The following is a 13,460-nucleotide window of genomic DNA, read 5'->3' on the forward strand; positions in this document are numbered from 1 at the left end:
TTAAATAAGTTTAACACTGGCAACTTTATAATAAAGCTCTCATAATTGGGCCGTGCGTGCGAGACTCGTAAGGGTTGTCAAGGAGGTAAACGGAAAAAAAGTCGCAAGAAAAAAGTCACAGGATAAAAAGTCACAGGAAAAAAAGTCACAATATATATGATTTGTTTGTTTTTGGTTTGGTTTTTTTTTTGTTGTTTTTTGTTGTTTTGTTTGTTTTTAAAGTTTTGTGACTTTTTTCTTTGTATGTATGTTTGTTTTGTTTTTAAAGTTTTGTGATTTTTTTCTTTGTTAATTTGTTTGTTTTATTTTTTGTTTTTGTTTTGTTTGTTTTGTTTCAAGACTTGATTGAAAATCAAATTCGATTGTCTCATTGCTATGTATTCAATCACAACTCCTTCTAAATATAAGGGACTTATAGAGACCTTGATAAATGAGAACCAAAATTTGACATCATTGATATTCACCCATCCAACTCTTTCTAATTTTCAAGTAATTAAGAAAAAAACAACAATGATTTAGCATTTACATTTAATTAATCACAAAAATGCAAGTCAAATAACAAATAACATATGAAATATATTAAATCACAATGATATCATGTTGAAATTACAAACATTGAATATTTGCATTTAAATGTTCTTAATGTCAATTGTCTCTTGAGCACTAATGTTGGTGATTGAGTCTGATGTTCCATCCAACTCCACGCAAGAACTCGGCAATGGTCTTCTGGCCAGTAGTGAGGTCTCTGCATAGATTCTGCAAACGCTGCTGGAGCTGAACATGTCTCTGCTGAGTGCGCTTGACTGGTGGATTACCAATGGCATCTTGCTGGATGATAGTACGTACAGTTGCTTCTTCTTTTTGACACCACTCAATGACACGCCAAATGGACGGATGGGCATGTCCTACCAGGTTGAAGAACTTGTTGTTCCAGCCCTCGCACACGTTGTTGGTTCTGGCATCACTGTTGACTGGCGTCATGTACATTCCAAATGGCAGGTGGAAACATAGGTGGGCTGCGTCTTATGACCAGACGGACTGCTTGATTTTGTGCTGGATTCTGTTGTTGTCTAAGTCTACCACTGATGTACGTTGAGTCAAAGTAGTCTAGGAGCTCAGCTACCTCTGGTGGGTCATCAGGGCATTGGGTTCTAAGGTGACGAATACCATCGGTCAAATCAGCTACTGGTAAAAAGGCAAGACCATCCATCATACCACAGAACAGTCTAAAGTCGTCGTCGTTGTTGTAGAGAGGTACCAAACCAAGCTGCTGTACCTTTCGCCATGATGCTTGAGTCAGGTGGTAGAAGCATCCCTTGTGGTTGATGTGGCAACCAAATACAGCTGTAACTGCACGAAGGACTGCATCTTCAAAGTCGGTGATGATAGCCTGGACATTGAGTTATTGGTTGCTGGCTTGGCAGTTGTCAACAATAGACTGGAACAGCTCTCTGTACTTGTCTTGGGATTTATTTGGCAGGAATGCATATACTGTAGTGACTGTTACATCTTTGAATGGAACCCGGATGGTGTACAGCTGTTTGAATGGATGTAGAGCTACAGAGAAGGTACCGTCCATGAAGAAGGTCTGAGCATCGGCTAATCTTTCCAAACTGTCTGGTGAGTAGAAGACTAACATTCTGTTTTCTGCATTCTGGCCGTTGTCATATTGCAGGAACTGTTGGTTGTTGGTAGTTGTGTCCTCTGTTGCTTGGTATAATTATTGATAGTGAAAGTTAACTTTTCTTTTTATAGGAAAAGTGAAAGAAACCATACATTTTGCTCTGACATCGGATTTACCAGGTATGATTTCACCATATGTTGATGTTCAACAATTTCTTTCACAATTGTTTCTTAACTATTAAATATGACCCTACACTTAATAAAGTATGTCTGTGTATAGACATTTATGACAATAGCAAGCAAGTGGCTTCTTTTTATAAACGCCCCGTGCAGGCCCGGGTGTTAAAAGAATAGACCTGCAGCAGCGCTAAGCTTGTCGTAAAAGGCGACTAAATAGTGCTCAGAAACCTAGCCGGGGGCTAGGCGCTCTGCCCACAGAGCAACTGGGATGTGTGCCCCAGGTGGTGGAATAGGGTACCCCTGGCGTGTTACATGCTGGGGTTGTCGGGCTATAATACGGAAAACCTGACCGCAAACCATAGTGGTGCACCGTGTTAGGAAAGACGCCACAGGAGGCTAAATTGCCCGACCTTACCCATCCCCCCTTTTTCCAGTGGCAATCAAAATTTGTCGACTTATGCCCCATCCTTTTTTTCCATTTCATGTTCATCGTCTGAATATAGCTGAAATATTGCTGCTCGGACGTTAAACCCCAACAAACAAACAAAAACAAACTTTTTATAAACCACCCCTTTCAATTTCAATCATTAGGGTTTCTGAGTCATTTATAAATTAAATACATGTACTAAGTAAACAACTGGGTCTCTATCCAGGAAGAATTAACTACAGTATAAACAAAATATATATTAAGGCATTTAAATTATATTTACCAAAAAAATAATTATCCGTAAAATGACATTTTATATATCTATATAAAAAATTAATCCTAAATACATGTATGATAAAGATATTAAAAAACAAAATTAAATTTATAATTTTTTCCCCTATATATGTGACCATTATTCCTAACAAAATATATATTGTGACTTTTTTTCCTGTGACCTTATATTTGTGACTAATTTTCTGTGACTTTTTTTCCTACATTCGTCAAGGACGTTAACCCCCCCCCCCTTAGTAGTAGTTGCTGGCAACGCGCTGCATTATCCTTGGATGTCATGGACAGGTTACCATGTTCGGTCAAGCGAATCCGTGCTGGATGCATTTAACCCGTCTGTCGGTACTTACCAGTTTAACTGCTTTAATATATTTTTTTTTTTAAAAATCCATTAAAAATATCACGTCTTAATAGAAAACATGTTTTCTACAATTACCATGACTAATCTATAATGTTTTGGGGGTATTCTGGGGTATTATTGGATATTTCTATATATATTTATGTCATATGTAACGGTAACATTTTGTATAATTAAAAAAAAAAAAATCTTGTGAAACCAAGTTCTTGTGCCCGGATGTATACCTAAAAGTATAAAGTTTTCTTTTTTTTTTTTAAATATATTTTTATTATATATATTTAATTTCTCAATTCACAAAATTATAAGGTACATGTGTACTTAGGCCATATCAAAATCTAATTGGCATATGAACTATGAAGCTAATTTCATTCATCCATAAAATTGATACCGTTTTAAAGTATTTTTTATTTAAAATGTTCACTAAAAACTGGATGGTAAATTTTATATTTGTTGTAATACCTAAAAAAACTAGTGTTGTTTTTTACCTCTTTTTTGCCGTATGAAGTGCAAAATAAATATGTCTATTAAAAAATCATAAATTTAAGAATACACTCTTGCGCTATCAAATTCCTTTAATATTATCAGAACATATCAATCAATAAATACATTTAAACAACAACATCAATATAAGTATAAACATAAGTACAAAAGTTAAATTTTAAATATTCTATATATATATATATATATATATATATATATATATATATATATATATATATATATATATATATATATATATGAAAAAGTAAATTTTACGTTTCGGCATATTGCTGTTTTTTTTCATAATCGAAAGACAAAACACTAATTGCAATTAGAATATGTCGACGTGTTAAAATCTTTATCTCATATGTGTAAAACAGATCTGGCACGCGCGGAAATAGGAAAAAGGTGGGTAAATAATCCGTGTGTCCTTGTCACTTAATTTGTTTATTTGTCAATTTCCTTCACACAGAATTTGCAAAATGTAAATAACAAAATAGAAAGGTAGATTAAACATGAAGCCATACCCCTGTCCTTTCCTGTTGACACGACAGGGTACAATACCGGATATCTATTGTCTGGGGTAGGGTCTGAAACCATAAATCACTTAATATACAAATCTTTGACAAATCTGTATAAAAACGGGGTAAAAATTCATATTTCATTACTTATAAAAAAAGATATCAAGCAAAATGTTGACCAGACATCGCTCTTACCTGAAGAAGATTTTCCAGCGTTTAGAATGCCAGTATAAGTATAGTTTTCAACAAGTTGAAGTCCTCAATGAACGGTACTTAGCACTGGTGATGAGATACAGAAGGGCTCTGGGTCAGCATCAGATGGGACTAGCCTACAGTATCTATCTCAGACTCCAGGTGGTCGAGGAGGTCCGTCTAGCTTATTATGGGTACACCAAACAGAAAGCAGGGGTTCTGACGAGAATGAGGGAAGAAATGCTCAACAACGACGACTACTTCTACGACGACGTCATACAAGATGAGTTAGAAGACGACCGCATCATGGCTATCAGAGACTAAGAGACTACATATGAGAGTATCACAAAATCAAAACAGCTCTTTTCAGAGCTAACAAAACATTCCAAAAAGATTCTTATATTGATGTATAGGATAACTTTCGGATGAAATATGTAATTTACATTACATAGATTCTAGAGGAAAGCAAAGAACGTATAATTATAGTCAAGGATTTTTCAAAATAACCTCCTTCAGAGAAAAAAAAAATTCAGTACCAGTCTAAATTAGCAAATTAAAGATTGTTTTTAGTCTGGCTGCTTAAACATACTATGTTTGATAGAATATTTTCAGCTGTATTTATTTATTTAGATTATGGACTCCTAAATTACAGCAAGACATAAAAAAATGCCGAAAAAAGTAACCTGCCCTTTAAAATAAGATTGTTATATTGTCTTTACTGATGGTAGGAAACTGTGCTAATAATTTGTTAATAATTCAATTCTCGGATTTAATGTATTCTACTGCTTATATAAATGTAAGTATCAACTTAAGGGGCCAGACATTCATTAAAAATTATCATTATGATATCTTCGAAATGCCTCTAATAACTTACACTTCATTTGAGATGAAATGTATTCATGTAAGATTTCATTGTTTTCAAATCCATACGTCTATAAAAAAAAAATGCGTTTTTTCTATATGTATTTGTTTGAAATCAAAATTTCGTTTAGAACTTAGACAAACGTTTGGCATTTGATTATAATAATCAGTTTCTTCATTTCTGTTCTAACAAGGGACTCAGACCCTTTTTAACCGATTCTTTATGTATGTGTAATTGTATAGACGTTACGTGGGAAATTAGTAAGTGAAAGTGGAATAGAACGTCGGGATTATCAGCAAAGCATTTGTTCTGTACTATTTGGGGAAACGTCCCAGCTAGTGGGCCAATCTTGTAAGACTCCGAAAAAGTGACGATGCTGCAATTTTAGGGATCGGTCAAAAAAAAAATAAGAGCATAAATAAAAGTTGCAATCCTATGGCTATCTGACTTGAAAAAAATGATGTCCTATGTCAAGTTGGTGTCCTACCATGGTTTTATTATAAAGTTTTTATTTGAAAATATTTTATTAACACATACAGTACCAGCGTATTAAAGATCTCACAAATGAAGTATTGATATAAAGCGATTTCTATTTAAATACATATAGTTATTCCAATGAAAATGAACTATGTTAGATAGTTGTATTTTCTACTGCATTCATATTTTTGTTATAATATTTTCTTTTTTTTAAGTTAATAAAAAATTTGGCTCACAGTATTTGTTCGTAAAAAAAGACGTGTCCTATGGATATTATCAGTAAAAAAATGTGGTGTCCCAACAAAAGCATTACATTAAAAAAGTAATTGTCCTACTGCTATTTGCACTGGTCCTATGTGGCGATAAATTTTGACCGGTCCCTTATACATTGAGAAAAATAACTTTCTGAAAATTTATGAAATTAAACCCGTAAAAGAGCATTACTTAACAAACCACAGCTGCTACCTAAGCCAGTCTCGTATTTCGGAGCAAAATAGGAAGTGCAACAATAGTAAAATAGCTCATATTTCAAAACGTTGTCTTGAAGGTAATTTTGCCATGCATGCAATTATTAATTTCATCAATATAACATTTATTTAGTAATAAAATTATAACACTTTCTTTATTTCGAATCTTCGTTCTTTGCTTCTACAATCGGTTTGCCGTTTCCATTTTTCATACGGGACATATTTGAAATATAAAAAATGCTCAACCAGAACAACTCGGAGACTAGGCGTTTCTCAGCTTTATTACAGAAAGTTCAATGCTAACCGACCATTTCATCTTTGAATGTAAACTTTCCGCTCTCATACAAGTAAAACACACATAGAATACATGTACACATGTAGCAGTTAAAAGGTACATTTTGGTCTCGTTTGAAGCTAGAATTGACGGTTCTACGGCACCGATCAGCAGTATAATGTGGTGTAGACTGTAGTTATATATAATTAATGCAGATTTTATACAGTACTGAAAATACGAGTGGAAGAAGTCGCTGACAATATTATTGTTACGACTTCTTGAATTCATAACTGCAGGACTGTAAATTCGTACGTGATTTGCATAATTGTACATTATTACTCCACCTTATGCTGCATTTTTCGTCCGGCGAGGTTGTATCTACCGTACCCATTCTATAAATTTTTCAAAACAAATAAAATCAATCGTGATATTTCAGAAACCGCGACCAAAGCGTTTTTTTTTTTTTGCCGACATTAAAACAATAACGCAAGTTTGCACAGGACATTTTTGTACAGTGAAACAGTCTGTACATAACAATATAGGAAACGTGTTTGAGGTCAATGACGAAAATAAAATGTGGCGATTTGTCCCTGATTGTACTAGAATGATTTGATTGGATGATATTTTTATGTAACCAGGATAACCCTTTATAAGCCATGATCTGCCAGGAATCTCTCTCACTTCCGCTTTGTTTTGACAGGTGTCCGCATCGAGCTCACAATATTATAATGTCTGATCCAACACTAGCTGGCGTGCAAGCAGGTAGTTATTGAAAATCGGTTATAGAAAATCTTTTTTTTTAAATTTTGCTATTAAAATCTCCATCAAAAGTCAGTTGGTTATGAATGTTGACCTCTTGTATAACACAACAACTCACGTTTGTTTACATGCTACTTTCAGTTATGTATAAATGTATGTTTTGTTGCGGATCCGTTTTTTTCTCGTCGACGTGGATGACTAAGTAGGTCTATTCTAGTGACCCAGTCATAGAACCCCATACAGAAACTTTTCAAATATTTATTGCAAATTTCAATTTATTGAATCTTTATTTCAACATTATATTAACCCCTATTTTTTGTGACATTTCCATACATCACTTAATGTAAACAGGACAGAGCTATTATGGCTACGGTACTTTTGCATTAGATTAAGAAAAGAATCAAAATACATGTAATTTATCTTTTGAATCTTAGAAAATATGTTTGCAAACCTGAATTAGTGGCCCAATGAATTGATTCATTGTCAAGTATTCTATAGAAAATATTTCATTACATGTATGAGGAAGGTTTGTTTGATCATTTGAAAGCCAGTCCAATTGACCGACATGTATGCAGTTTAATAAATTATCAGAGAAAAAAAATGATATCTTATTTCACTAGTAGGCAATATCATGATTTCGTGCTCTTTTAACGGTGTTTGTGGTATTGTAGTAGTGTTCTCACATTACTGTGGTTGGTGGATTGCTGGCCCAGTTACACCAAATTCTTTAAAATTAGTAGTCCCTGCTTTTCTGCTTAGATTGGGAGATAAAGTGAAAACAGGTTAATTTAGAGTCAGTATAATATGTCAGAGAGGTATGACATGCCTTCCTGTTGGCTTTTGCTTTTTTGAGCTAGCACAATAAAATTTTACAGCCTGTCACACTATGGAATGGGGTCAGTATGCTTGATCAACTGCTCTTGTCATGAATCTACTAAAAGGTGTAAAACCACTTTCAATCATTTAACCAATAAGTAATTTCTGTTTAGAGTTCAATATTTAACTTCATGGGAATATTATAATAAAAAGCAATTGATCAAAGTGACAAATAATTGGTAAGGTGCAGATTAAACCTCAGAATAAATAAAATAGGAAGGCATAACTAAGTCTATACAAATACATGCAATTGGTTCTGATTTAGTAGGACTTAATTTTCATAGTCATAATCACATTTGTTTGTTAATCATACCCTCCACGTACATGTAAACAGACATCCTAGCAAACAATTGTTCCCTTGGTTCTCACTGAAAAATTGTCAACTTACTAACATCATGAAAAGAAAGCCAGCGATTTGACTAGTACTAATTGTCAACCGACTAACATCATGAAAAGAAAGCCAGTGATTTGACTGGTACTAATTGTCAACCGACTAACATCCTGAGAAGAAATCCAACCTTTTGACTAGTGCTACAGTTCCTGAACTGATCCGCGCAACTATTTGACAGAGCGATGAGCGCTGACTGATTGACCGATAACCGGTGACTGATCTGACTGCAGTTTTGTTATGTGAAATGATGGATGATTGATTCATGTAACTTTATGTATTTCCACTGGAACGAATAAAATATACTTCCATATTGAATTTACCCTAATTTTTAGATATCAAATTCATTTATTGTTTTTTTTGTTAAAAATAAAACATGTAAAGAAAAATAAATAATTGATGTTAAAATCTATTGTATTATGTAAATTTGTAAAAAATTATTGAGAAACAAAACAACAGAATCCGTGTAATATATTGACTGTTCAGTGGTCATGTGTCGCGATCAACGGTTTAATGGATCAGTTTAACGGTTCGATGACTGATTGGAAACTGATCGGTGAATGATGACTGATCACAATTTAAGTTGCATGGTTTGGATCATGTACATTAATTGTCAACTGATTAACATCACGAGAAGAAAACCAGACTTTTGACTAGCACTAATTGTCAACTGACTAGCATCATGAGAAGAAATCCTGCCATTTGACTAGTACTAATTTTTAGGTATTTTTTTCTGTTTCACAGAACTTCCTAGTCTGTCCTAACCCACATTTACATGTTTATTATTTTTGCAGTGGCTCTGGTGGAGTCCAGTAGTAACCCTACTGGTGTACAGCTGGTCAGTACTGCCAGAACTAATAAACAGGCAGACCCCATGGATCTGGTTGCATTAGCTCAACACATTCAAAAGGTAGGCCGTTTATTAAAAGTGTAGATTCTTTTAATGTTGAGGGTAGCAAAGTATATACATTGAATGGTTGTAGTCAAATACATTGCTGGGTAATTACACTTTTTGGGTTGTACCCTGCTTCCTACTTTTAAATCCTGGAGTAATTCCCCTTAGACGGAGTCACATTTTTCATGTTAATCTCCTTGTTTTAATAGAGATTGATAGATGAACAGAGAAAAAATTATACTGTATATACACATACCTGTCAAAAGATACTTTTTTATTGAACAATTTTAGTTACAATCCCAGTACAGATTATTGAATCAAGGGATCTTATTATTTACAATATATGATTTAGGCAGATGAAATGACAAAAGCAAGAGTTGGCAGCAAATTAACAGTTATAGCAGATCAAATTAGGTACCTCCAAGAACAAGCCAGGAAGGTAGGTCATGTGATAAAGAAAGGTCAAATTAGAAAGGTACTAGCAGGTCACACATGATTAATATTTTCAGTTTGGTCTTCCTTCCTGAAATTTTTTTTTTATCTCAGTCAATTTCTGTGGTACTTGACTTCAAATCACCTCTGACTTGGATAAACAGATCAAAGTTAGTTCTGAATGTCCCTAAAGGGCCCGCTGTGACAAGTTCTGTTTCAACTTTTCTGTATAGATCAAGCTAAAATACATGTAGGTAGTCTACATGGAATGAAAAAAGCCAGTAAAGGTATCTTTACTTGCGGTAAATACCGGTATATTATAAAAAAAAAAAAACCAGAGGAAGTAATTAAAAATGATTGTGATGGTTATTTCTTCTCAAACATGAATAAATCTATGTCAAGTATTCACATCAATATGACACCAGATAAAGGTGTAATTCTCTTACAAATTGATAAACAATACATGTAAAAAAAATTGTTAGAATGATAAGATCACTTTAATACATCTGTGTTGGATACTTGTCTAGATTCAAGCATTCTTCGTATATTGAAAGTGTCAGAATGCATCTTAGAGATTTAAAAATGATTATCTATTATCAGACTTTGGACATGAATAACCCAAACCCCTCTTTTTTTTCAGCATTTAGAGGATGCTAAGCGAGACAACATTTTACACCATGCTGCCTGTAATATGGTGAAAAAGCCTGGTACTATGTACTACATGTATGAAAGAGAATCAGGACAGAAATACATGTCAATATTGTCGCCACAGGTAAATATGTTCAAAATACCTAACATTTTGCAGTTTTCTTGAAAGCCAGTTTTTTGTAATACCTCATTCATTTTGAAGGTTTAAGGTCTTATTAAGGTATGCATTACAACTATAATCACACCACTATATAAAATTTAATATTTAATATTAAACTTTTTACTTTGTCACATATACACCAACCTGATTTGGAATAAAATCTTTGACCTTGAAAAGACCTCAAACTGATGTCATTCCTTAATTAAAAAAGAAAAGTTACATTTATTTCTTGTGATGATCAAGGTGGGTTGGTGTACATAACTGTTATTAAACAATCCTTTATTTACATAAGTTTTTTTCACAAGACTCTGCTCATTATCTTCAACCAATGTTTTTGAATAAAAAGTGTAGTCTTTTCCTTAATAGTTTCTTCAACAAAAATGTGAAGCATTGTTAGCTGTAATTCATTAACTTAAAGTAGTCTTTAGTTCTAACCTCTGTGTGTTATATGTGTCAAATGATAGAAATCTGACTGAATCACTTTTGGACCTTAAAATTAGGCCAAATAAAATAAAATATGTGTGGTCCCAGTCACTCAACAGACATTAGCTTTTACTGTCACTTTTTGAGTGCTCAGAGCTATCTGTACCATTATTTGGTCCAGTTATAATTTTAACAGGAGAATAAATGTTTTGAAACACAGAATTTGGGTTTATATTGAGATTAAAGGCAATATTAAGTAATGTAAATGACAGCGACAGCTAGACATAAGTTGTGGAGTAAACTGAAGATAAAAAAAATCCCTTCCTACAGACCCTGTTTTTCTCTAGGTGATGGGAACCACACATTGTTTTCATTTGGCCTAAGCTTGGTTTAGACAAGTGTTTGCTTTACTGAGGTTCAAAATTGATATAAAGGGCTTGACAAAAATGTCTGGTTTAGACAGGTGTTCTGATTATTCAGGTTTCAGTTTAGACAGGTGTTCTGATTATTCAGTTTTCAGATTAGACAGGTGTTCAGATTATTTAGGTTTCAGATTAGACAGGTGTTCAGATTATTCAGGTTTCAGATTAGACAGGTGTTCTGATTATTCAGGGTTCAGTTTAGATAGGTGTTCTGATTATTCAGTTTTCAGTTAGACAGGTGTTCAGATGATTCAGGTTTCAGTTTAGACAGCTGTTCAGGTTATTCAGGTTTCTGTTCAGACAGGTGTTCAGATTGTTCAAGGTTTAGTTTATACAGGTGTTCAGGTTATTCAGGGTTTAGTTTAGACAGATGTTCAGGTTACTCAGGGTTTAGTTTAGACAGGTTTCACTATTTATTGTATTTACTTAGTATAATAACCAGCCCCTTCTGTTGTAATCACAAAAGACTTCAGTGAATCAAAATACAAAAAACAAAATAGATTGCTTCATTTAAAAAAAATATATCAGATTGATATGTTTTATTATGTTGACCAGGCCCCACACAGTTGCCTTGCATATATTGAATTCCACTTTTGTCATTTCATGACCTCTTTAGATAATGCATGATATGTTTTTGAAATGAAAACTTGTAAATTAATTGTCAAGACATTCCACTTTCCAAAGTTTTAATGTACCAGTTATCCTGAATGTCTTGAATAATCTCTCTTTTATTAAAATAATCAGTAAATAATTAATTGACATGGTTCATGAAAAAAGCAAAAGTTTTTCATTTGTTCTCTGGTAATTAAAAAGCATTAGATCTACTTTCTGTTTCACATAAAGTTCATGATATATGAAGATTTTCTTTGACTGCCTTTATAGGCTGATGATGTTAGGTGAATTTATACACACAATAACCTTATCAAATACTGACTATTTTTGATTGAAACAAATGTTATTAACACATTTAATAAGAGGAAGCGAAAGAACATGCAACCAAATAATTTCTAATTTAATAGTATATAACATGACAGCTTTTAAATCAAAGAAATATATAAATTACTTTATAAAAATAGATACTGGGTATATTCGGTTTGTTTAATAATTTGCATGCTTTAAAAAAATACTTTGTCAATTCTTATCATATGATTGGTTTTTCAGGAATGGGGTGCAAACTGTCCACATGAGTTTGTTGGAGCTTACAAGCTTGAGTATGATATGTCATGGACACCAATTGAAGAAGTGGACGAAAAAAGTCAAGAATTTGCTCTCATTGACAAAATTTTAAATGCACAAAATGCAATAACTGACTCTGTAGAACCAAATCTGAATGGTCTTACAAAGTCACAATCAGCAGCAAAGATCACAGACATTACAGATAAACCACCTGCCTGATGTCTACATGGAGTTGTTTTTTTGCGAGGGTCCCATTGTATAGTTGTTATATATTTGTTTTTTTTTATATAAAATGTTTTAAACAAAAGTTACACTTTCTGTTTGATTAGATATAGTGTATCAAAACTGAACCCTGAATAATCCAAAAACCTGTCAAAACTGTACCCTGAATAATCCTAAAACCTGTCTGAACTGAACCCAGAATAATCCGAAAACCTGCCTAAACTGAACCAGGAATAATCCCAAAACCTGTCTCAACTGAACACTTATTAATCCTAAAACCTGTCTAAACTAAACCTTGAATAATCCAAAAACCTGTCAAAACTGTACCCAGTATCATCCTAAAACCTGTCTAAACTGAACCCTGAATAATCCTAAAACCTGTCAGAAATGTACCCTGAATAATCCTAAAACCTGTCTAAACTCAACCAGGAATAATCCAACAACCTGTCTAAACTGAACCTAGAATAATTTGAAAACCTGTCTACACTGAACTCGGAATAATCCAACAACCTGTTTTAACTGAACCCTGAATAATCCAAAAACCTGTCTTAACTGAACCCATAATAATCTGAAATACGTCTAGAATAATCTGAAAACCTGTTTAAACCCCAACTGGAATAATTGGAAGACCTGTCTAAACCAAACCATGAAAATACAAAAACCTGTCTAAACTGAACCTTAAATAATCTGAAAACCTGTCTAAACCGGACACTTTCAGAGTCGATTTATGACAATTTTAATATATTTTGAACACCTGTCTAAACCGAACCAATTTGTTCAGATTAGACAACTTACACTGTATTAGATAACTATTGGATAAAAATCATTTATTGCAGTCAGAAAGAGTCTGTGATTTGAATATATGATGATAAATAATCTTCCATCTATAGCAACCTTATGAAAGTCTATT

At 33.4% G+C, this 13,460-nt stretch overlaps 2 protein-coding genes across 2 annotated transcripts; one reads left to right on the forward strand and one right to left on the reverse strand.

The window, feature by feature from the left end:
- Nucleotides 1–961: 961 nt before the first annotated feature.
- Nucleotides 962–1,639, reverse strand: LOC148608527 (uncharacterized). The gene is made up of 2 exons (XM_088543594.1): nt 1,493–1,639; nt 962–1,390 (listed from the first exon to the last, which is right to left on the reverse strand). Exons 1-2 carry the CDS (start codon nt 1,637–1,639, stop codon nt 962–964), a joined length of 576 nt encoding a protein of 191 aa, XP_088399720.1.
- A 5,133-nt stretch (nt 1,640–6,772) lies between these two features.
- LOC148608528 (uncharacterized protein C1orf50 homolog) lies at nt 6,773–12,639 on the forward strand. Its single transcript, XM_088546169.1, has 5 exons — nt 6,773–6,911; nt 8,967–9,082; nt 9,420–9,506; nt 10,140–10,271; nt 12,314–12,639. Exons 1-5 carry the CDS (start codon nt 6,806–6,808, stop codon nt 12,545–12,547), a joined length of 675 nt encoding a protein of 224 aa, XP_088402295.1. The 5' UTR covers nt 6,773–6,805; the 3' UTR covers nt 12,548–12,639.
- Nucleotides 12,640–13,460: the final 821 nt, after the last annotated feature.

Source organism: Perna viridis, chromosome 9, assembly GCF_037379345.1.
Source record: "Perna viridis isolate PV_CMFRI_1.1 ecotype Kerala chromosome 9, ASM3737934v1, whole genome shotgun sequence".
NCBI classification, from domain to species: Eukaryota; Metazoa; Mollusca; class Bivalvia; order Mytilida; family Mytilidae; genus Perna; species Perna viridis.